Genomic DNA, 9,757 nt, shown 5'->3' on the forward strand with positions numbered 1-9,757 from the left:
CATTTTCTAATGTACATGACTACCGTGATATTGCCACTTTTGTGGCCTATCCTGTTTCCTGGAAAGCATTTGTTTTCTGACTTGGTGGTAAAAATGTTGGGAAATTTACTATGAAAAGTGCAGCTCTATTCCGGAACCCATCCAGAGTCACAGCCACAGGATGAATTAGTGACGTGTTATAGTTTGTGTTGGCATCAGCTGTCAATGCCATCTGGTGACCTAGAGGCTCATTCACCAGCCCATGGCAATCCTAAAGGGTAATCATCATTACTACTGCCTCATTTTTCACTTTAACCATGCCAACGTATTAGATTTGCTTAGGGGAACTCACTGATTCTTCTAAACACATAAGTTAGGTAGGTAACTGACCCTACCAGTAGATAAGTAGGTCTTTCCAGTGGCAAGTCTTCTCCGCATAATGTTTTTACAATTGTGTATTTAGATGTTGGTCTTGTGCTCAGCTTTAAGATAGACTTTTATATTTTACCTACTATGAATTTGTTCTTGTTTCAGAAAATCAGGAATATTTTGAAAGACATCGATGGCCACCAGTTTGGTACCTGAAAGAAGAAGACCACTACCAGCGAGTGAAGAAGGAAAGGGAGAAGGAAGACAGTGTCCTTAACAAACACCGGTCAAAACGCAAGTGGTGCTTCTGGAACTCCTCCTCAGCGGCCTTCGCCTAAGCAATGACTTCATTGCAGACTTGAAAACAACACATGTGTATGAATATTGTCTTAATGTTCAAACAAGCTGTACAGTAGTTACCTTTTTGAAGCACTGATTTCAATCCACGTGTGTGCATTTAATGTTTTTATAAGATCAAAGCACAATTCACTTCAAGCAGGTCAAAAAGCTTGTTACTTTCAGCTGGAACGGGGTCTTCCTAGACCTCATGTGTCATTGCAAAAGGCCTGGATAGGTATACATTAACAAAAACACACAAACACACAAAATAGATGTTCAGAATAGTCATCTACTGACTAAGCAAGGCACGTTGGGGAAAATACATGACACTAAATACAGGGATCTCTAAATTTCGGAGCAAATAAGCCAATACAAGGACAATTGCTTGTGCATTGTATTGTTATATTGCAAAGCGCAAGCTCCATCTGTTCTGCTCGTACTGTGTTCCTAAAAGTTGGGATCAAAGTTGTGTAGCATACAGGATAGTGTTTCACGTTTTAACCTCTGTCTAGGACAATCATGTTCAAAGCTGTATGTGCTTATGTTACTGCTTAAAAAAACCAAGCTCTTGGAAATCAAAAACAATATACAAGTTCAGGTATTTTTGGAATTAATAATTAGCCTGCATGTTCTTTGTGATCAGCAGTTACAGCAATGCAGAAGTTGCCTGTGCCGCCTATTAAAGGTGATCTAACAGTTCCTGAGTGGAGGGTCACCTCAGGACTGGTTAAACAAGATGAATGTGAAATGTGGGGATTACAGACCTTAAAAGCTGACCTGAATGAGTGGGTTTTGCCTAGCTTGTGGCCTGTAGTTTCAGCCTCAGTGGCTTTACCTTTGAGCGAGCCCTAAGTGGCCTATTGCCTGTGTTATAATTATAGCAGTGTACTCTGCTTTAAGTTTCAGTTTTTAGCAAGCATTGCCTAGGATGTCTGAATCTGGCAACAGGCACAGTTTTGCAAAGAAGCCACATTCTCATTTTTTCTGCTCACTAAGAATATAGAATAAAAAAATCTTTATCGCTCAGAAATAGATGAAATGAAATAGTTACATGTTAGGAATAGAAAAGAAATCCCAACAAATGAATAATAACGTTGAATAATAACAGAAATAATATGTAGGACGTGGACACTACAACCCAGCAGTGACCTGGTTTCCATGCTCACTGGAAACTTTTTTTTATACTGTCTTACTTTAAATATATTAATATTCATGTTATAACAAATGCCTACGTTAGACTGGAAGGGCTCTACTCACAGGGATATTCAGGGCAACATATATACCCTTTTTCGCAGACAAAATGTGTAACTAACATGATGACTTATTTACTTCTCATGTGGTATTGTGCATTTAATAGCAGTGGTCTTCCACCTTCAGTGCGGAGAAGTGATGATTTAAAGTGAACCTGGCTAGATTTGTTTTCCTGAAGCTCTGTGCTATATACAGTGAACAGACTGATATTTGTCCCAGGCATCCTGCTGTTTCCTGGTATTTATCACCTAATGTTATTGAATGCTAGCCATATCTAATTTAGAATGAACTCCTATTAATGACATGTAGAATGCAGGGCTCCTCAGGAACCAATAAAATGCCCTTTCATGCAATAACATATGTATATGCATGCTTTTAAAGGCATAAGTGAACAGTTAGAATAGGTTATACATCAAGGCTATACATTTAAATGCTGCATTAGGCTTCATAACAGATTTTGCTTGTTTTGTCTAGCAGCATTCATCTGGACAGGAAATTAGGTAATATCTCTATTGCTGAAACACAAGTGGCAAAAAAATCTTAACAGAGATTAACTAAATAATTTAAGGTTAATTTAAGTAAATCTTACTTAGAATCTGCTTTTTTTATTGCAGCCTGTGTTTTGTTTAATAGATGTTTTCTCTTCTTATTTCCTGGCTTTAGGACATCCAACATAATCTAGTCCTTTTCTGCCAAGCCTGACTGTCCTTGGTCCACCCCTTTCATTAATTTGATTACAGGGGGGACTTGGCATACTATATGGGCATTACCTAAGGTAGTCTATGTGCAAATACATTATTATTTCCAGGAGCCAGTCTTCTGCATTTATCAAGGCTGCGTTCCCACCAGAGCATTACCGAGGCTGGGTGCTGTGATATTTTCAGGAAGCTCTATACAGCACCCTGCCATCTCATCACACCAGCTTTGATCTTCCTGCATTGTATAAAGCATATAAACCTGGTGACAACATCACATTAGCATGTTGATGAAGGAGAAATCAGGAAAGTCAAAATATAACCAGATTCAACTATAGCTTTAAAGAAAACGTATACTACTTATAGTATGTTTAAAGCATGCAGATGTACAGTGGATAGTAATTATCCACATAGCTTTTCTACTTGAAGTATTGTTTTATGCAGTAAAATAACTGCATTTCTGCAAGAAATAGAACTGTAAATAGGCCATAATAGTACATAGAGCCATAAAAGTAATTGGTTTTCCTTATGTACTGTTGTACTAATAAGTAACCCAATCACACTAATTATGACACTTGCAACTGTGATGAGAGCTTGACGTGACCTGATAGTGGTCATAGATGACTGCTTGATGGAAGATTACCATGTTTATACTGTCAGGTTCACCTTAAACCATATCCTTCCAAGTGAATCTCTGGATGTCACATAAGCTGTAGCTCAGTGCATTTCATTCAGACACTATGTTCGGGATGTGCATAGGCAATGTCCCCTTTGTTATGTAGTGAATTTATATGCTCCTGTGTATCAGTATTTCTTTCAAATACCTTTCTTATTTAAATTTGGTTGTTGTGTGAATTTTCAGTGTTAATTATAAAAAAAAAATGTGTATACTTTAGACAAAAAAACAGAGCTGTTTCTGGGCCAGTCGATCATACTTATACTGTTTTGTTCATAAATTGGCACTATGTCTATGGCTGTGGTAATGCTCTAATACAGCTATAGATCTATTCTACAACCCTATTATGTAGCAGCATGGTACCTAATGGCCCAATAAACCCAAGCAGAACCAGAAGTATCAATGAGTAATAAGCAATGTTGTTCAACTAAACCTCAAATACATGCCCCATGTAAAAATATAATTTGATTAATGTTGGGATTGACCTAAAGAGGGATATATTCTATGTATGTTTTTACATAGTCTAGTGCCTGTTACCTTAAACTTTCTTTTATATGTTTGTGAATGTTATTAGTCATTTGTGTGTGTTTTAGGTTTTGCAGTCCTTTACATTTGTGCCGTCATCAATTTTTGATACTGGTAATCCAACCTGCTACTATTATTGTATTTTACCTCTTATAAAATTGCAGCCTTCTTGGTTGTATTGCAGATATTTTGGTTGTCATTTCCCTTGACCAAGTATTTAAAATAAGGACTCTCTAACTTATCTGATCTTCAAACTTGTTCTGGATACTGATTTAGAAAGTTTTAAGATCAGTATGAAGGCCCTGGTAATACTCTCAATAGGAGAGCTTAGTAATAGCAGCTGACATATTTCTCTTCGTAAAAGTTTCTTTTAACTCCTGGATACACCAGGAATGTTAAATATTAAAGTTAAACCCATTGATTCTGCATGATTATGTTTTTCTGTTTTCTGTAAGTTGAATTAAGGTCCTGCAATCCAATAACTTAAATGTGCACAATTTTTTGTTTATGATACAAACCCCTTTCCAGATTGTAAATGGCTACTAAACCTAAAACACAAGTTGCCTTGTATACAGTGATAGTCTTTAACATTCACAAATATATATGACCGAATTCCCATAGCTTGACAGAACTTGTCATACAGTATATGGTATTAATAATTATTGTGCAGCTATGTTCAGGCTATACTTTATACATTGCTGAACATTTCAGGCTTATCAGAGGCTGTCTGCAGTATTTTTAGTAGTTAGGTCACAGAACAGCAAGTAACCAACCTGTGGTGTAACAAGTTTAAAGCCCAACTGAAGCCTCACACATTTTATCAATTTACAGCCCTGCATGTTATGATATGTGACTGATCTTTACTTGAAAATGCTTTAAAATATATTTTTGTTGGAGAGAAAATTCTGTTTCCTGCCTTTACATTGCATTGCTGTGTAACATCCACAGATACTCCTGTATAGGTCTGTGCAAATTACTGAGATCACTGGATCTTTTCTAGTGCCTGTTAGACTGCACAGTCATAATAAAATAGAAACCTATCAAATTTAAATTTGTTCACCCATCTAACTAATTATTCTGAATATTTTAAACTTCAGTTGGGCTTTATGTAAATCTTGAAATGTTATCCATATGGCATTACATGGGCCAGCTTGTATTTAGGCTCATTCTTTCTCAATATTAAAAAGCATTATGCCACTTTCAGTAAAAAATGGACTTGGATGCTTTATGACTGCAGCTGTTTGTTCAGATTTTGTAGTCTGAAAACTAAGAAGCCTTTGATTGTCACATCTCCATTGCATTTTTTACTGAAAATCAAGAACCCTTTTAGAAGGCAACTTTGTAGGCAAAACCTGTTATCGTGAATGACAAGAGTTGTCTAGTGAGCATTTAGAGACTAATAGGAAAATATTCTCATAAGCTCAGAGTTTTAGAAAGCCATATACCATTGAAATTCAGGTTTTTACAGGGTTCATCCTTGGCAATGCCATTAAAAGCTTAGTTTAGCATGGTAGATACAGGTGCTATTAAATCAGGATAACTCTGTTGCAATATACCAGCAAAATGAACAGCCTTGGACGTCTTTAATATTAACAAAATATCAGTACTGATTAGGTGGGGAAACTTAAATTATTTACATAAGATATTGATTAAAAATATGGAAGTGGCTATCTACACTGACTTTTTAATGTCAGCTCTGACCCTTGAAGAATAATGTTTTAGCAGTCGGTTTTCCAGAACCAAAGCTCCGTTTGTAAACTTGCCAAATGTTACAACTCTACTAACACATCTGGGGTATATGCAATAATATCCTGTTGTAATCTTAAATGTCAATTGATTTAACCAAGTGGCTGGTTCATTTGGTTAATACAGCCTATGGCCTTTATCTTTGTGGTTATTTTATGTTTTTTATTTTGCAAAAAAAGAAAGAAAATGTCAATAAACTTGTTTAAATATAGAGCTTTGGTGTTTGTGTGTTTTTATTTGCTTCTTGATTCCTGTTTCCATTTAAATCTGAAAGATTAAGAACTTATTCACACTGGCAGGAAGGTTATGTTTAGGCTGCTGCTTGGGGAGACGCTACATATATCACCCCTCTGCAGCAGCCCCATAGGGAATGAATGGGGACAATGGTGAGTGGTGCGAGTTCCAGAGCGGCTAGCAAGGTGACAGCCATGGGGAGCCACACAAAAATGAACAATTTGGAGGCTACCTTAAGAGTCCATTAGACTATGTGTATGCCCGATGTGTATGTTATGGCATGTTTCAATAGGCAGCCCATTCACTTGACATGACTTGGCAACACCATTTAATGCACTAAACAATATTGCGTGCAATGTGGTGTTCTTCATTGCAATTCATTGCAATTGCCCACTTTTGTACATTGGGGTGTTTTACTGCACATTACAGCAACACAAAGATTTAAATGGGCCCTACAGGTAAAGTTTATGCTTTATATATTTTCATGTATGGTTAAAGCTAGACTGTTGGCGAAAATACCAATTGCTCACATCATATTGGCATTTTGTTGGCAATAGAATAGGTTTCCACAACCCAACAAAATAGTGGGGCCAAGGATATGTAATTGCTGGAATATGAAGTAGATTGGCTCAGCCAACTCTGTATGCACGTATTAGAAACAATTGAAGCTTAGTTAGTCTGGGTACATGTCCAAAAGTCAGTGTACTTTTAGTTCTATATGAATTATGGTGGACTGCCTACCACCTGATGTTGTATAGGTTTTGAATACTCCAACTGTAAAACCTTCTGTACTATAGTTCCCATATCTTTTCCTGTCCGTCTTGGAGTTTGGGTGTTACCTCCCATGTTTGCATTCTCCATAAAATAAAATAATTCAAAAACTCTCTATTACATTCGGTTTAAAATACAACAATACCCCTAGAAGATGGAGCAGTACCCCCTTAAAATAGCCACAATGGGCCAGAAACGTAAGCTCAGATATCTCTCCCTGAAATGTAAAGGAAATACAAGGTGGTTTAACACTTTAACATCTGTCAAAAAAACTAAACTTCAGTTTTGGATAGACTGATTCTTTGACCACATTTTATTTTTTCAATGTCATGCTATAACACACATTGAAATCTGAGTGGCGGAAAAGCAACACAGTCAGTGTAATTTCAGACATTTAGAAAGAACCTCTAATAATGTATATTCAGTAGCTCATGTCTAGCTTCCATCCTCCTGTTTTATTTTTTGGAACTAAAGAATGACATTCAGCTCAAGAGTGAACTTATACGGGTTATTTCTCACTTGCCATGCACCACTCAAAATATGAATGACTGGTGTAAAAGCTCAAGGAATATTTACTGGAAACACATGCATGTTTAATGACAAACATCACCTATAACCTCTTTCTCTATTTTATACAAGTAGTTAAAACCAGTATGTGTGTAGTGACAAGCTTGGAGGAATTTCATGCCAGTATGTAGGCTTCTCATTCTCTCATTAATATGCAGTACACTCATGGTACCTTCAAAACATTCTACATGGTCAACTGAGCATTGTATTTTGCATCTATTCTTTTACTGGGGTAGAAAATCAGGAAAATGCACTGGCTGCATAATATAACATTGCACCTATAGTAAAAGTATAGTTTAATCTGTAGTTCTTTTTGCACAATTAGATTTTAATTAGATTTAATATTGTTTAGTGTATCTAAATCCAATTACTATAATCAAGGGTGAAAGAAAGGACCCATGAGTTTGCATACTGGTGAATTCTTCACGTTTATGTACATGTTTCCCAAGTACCCCAGTGAATTTCATATAACATAAAATACCTGCCAATAATTTGTAGAAATTTATAGTAGAAAGCACGTTCTTTGCACACTCCTGCTTTTTTATCTACAATGCTTGCCTAAACCTAATAGAGAATACATTTGTTTTTAAAGTTTAATTTTTTTAACTACTAAACTATCAAACAGTTATACTGGTTGACTGATAAATGGAATCTCTTGGACCAGCGAGAGGTACATATAGATGAGGCAACTGGTGGACCAAACCACTTGATTCGGAGGGTGATTTCCCTCCTAGGACACTACCTTCACCGAGTTGGTGCTACCCTGTATGTATCAATGTTCATATTTCTGATCTACATAACGCTACAATGTTAAGTGTTATGAAAATAATATTACCGATCAAAGTCCTTTATAAGGTCTGTTTGTGCAAAGGTATTTTTATATTGTGAAATAATCTGTGTTGGCCAGAGCATCTGTTTATCAAACACTGGATATCCCGTGTTTTGGCATCACATTGGATTGCAAGGAGTTTGTTTGTGACCAAGTTAATGTTTTCTCTAGCAAGCGCTGTGATCAGGTGATAGACCAACCTTGAGAATAGAATGATTACCTTGTCCCATGTAGAAAAGTAATAACATTTTTTAACTTAATGGTAAAAACATTGCATTCTAATCAGCGGCAGCTTACTAGCTGAATGTGTTTCTTTTGACTCCCATTGCTGGAACCTTGACCTAATGAATGGTGCTGAGATATAGTAGAAGGGACAATATACGTGCCAGGATGTAAGGGAAGGTCAAATGCAAATGAATTATCTTCCACTTCCCTTCCTCATTCAGATTTGATGTAATATTCTTGAAAATAATCCTGGAAGAGCAAACCTGATAAATATGGCAGATGAAGGTCTCATTAAAATATTACTTGCCTGGCTCTCTTTGCTTTTATATTTTGTGAGTTGCCTACATGGAAACACCAATTATTCAGGCAAGAAAAAGTGTCAGCACAACTGATCTGTGTTCCTGTTCCTGGTCAGTGCCTTCATTAAAGCTTTTGGATCACCATGTCAGAAATGGTGGTCACCATATTCTCCCAATGTAGATTTCTTTTACATGATATAATTATGAAATTAAACACAAAATGCATTTTCCAACAAAATCTACTCATAAAATTTGCCACAAACAAGACACGTTATCATATTTTATGTAGGGTTCATTTAAATAGTTGTAGCTTAATGCTAACAATACTTGCTTTTGGCAGCCCAATAACTGGGCTATAAGATGTGTGCATTGGCAAGGTGCTTGGGGAGCCATTTAGAATTTAGAAGGTTCTATATGGCAGAAATCTTATACCGCATATCATTGTGTGTTTCTGCACCGGTGTTATTAGACATCTTTTGTGGCTCTACATTATACACAGGCACTTGTATGTTCACAATGACTTTCAATGTGCTGAAGAGAACGTTTTGACCATTCTGGTGCTCCCTCAAGCCAGTTAAACACCCCCAGGACAAAATAATAAAATGCTCACTATATAATAACATCATTAATAACATTTACAAATATGTCTTAAGTTTTATAAACCCGTACCCAAATTAGGATTTTACTTTGTTCTTATCTTTGGTATCCAACTCATGTATTCAAGTCATTTGGAATGACAATGTTGTCTTTAAGCGGCATTAAATTATCTAATAGTACATCAGAGACCACTAATAAGAAAAACAATAAAGCTTACAGTTTCAATGCTCCAGTTCTTATAGTCTAATGAACTGATTACAGCAAGCACCCCTGAAAAGTATAATTGGGAGCTGGCCAGGGGTAGACTGCAGGGAGCCCTGCAACTGCAATAGTAAGAACTTTTCTAGCTTGGTGCCCTCCAGATCCTCAGTGCTCCAGCTGGTTGCTTAGATATTGGGTGCTAAGAAATGGTCTTGATGAGCTATAACTAACCATTAGTGATTACCATTACATACCACTCCAACCCTGTACCTACATTAGGAGTGCCTTGGTGACTACACTACCATTCCTGCCCAAATGCAAACCAAAAACTGCCACTGGATGCTTCTCACATCCTGGAGACTTGTGAAGATTACCCTGCTGGGTACAAATTTCATATTGTTGTCATGATCTATGAGATTATTTATATGTTTCTCAGCTTTCTACTCCTATCAGC

At 36.6% G+C, this 9,757-nt stretch overlaps 1 protein-coding gene across 4 annotated transcripts in view; it reads left to right on the top strand.

Moving 5' to 3' along the window:
* RHOBTB1 (Rho related BTB domain containing 1) overlaps positions 1-5,793 on the top strand; it is a 57,402-nt gene extending 51,609 nt beyond the window's left edge. For all 4 annotated transcript variants that reach the window (XM_072424472.1, XM_072424473.1, XM_072424474.1 and 1 more), the window contains one exon: positions 514-5,793. In XM_072424472.1, the coding sequence (XP_072280573.1) occupies positions 514-686 (173 nt within the window). In that variant the 3' untranslated portion in view covers positions 687-5,793. The remainder of the gene's footprint in view (positions 1-513) is intronic.
* Positions 5,794-9,757: the final 3,964 nt, after the last annotated feature.

The sequence above is a fragment of the Pyxicephalus adspersus genome, chromosome 10 (genome assembly GCF_032062135.1).
Source record: "Pyxicephalus adspersus chromosome 10, UCB_Pads_2.0, whole genome shotgun sequence".
Lineage (NCBI taxonomy): Eukaryota > Metazoa > Chordata > Amphibia > Anura > Pyxicephalidae > Pyxicephalus > Pyxicephalus adspersus.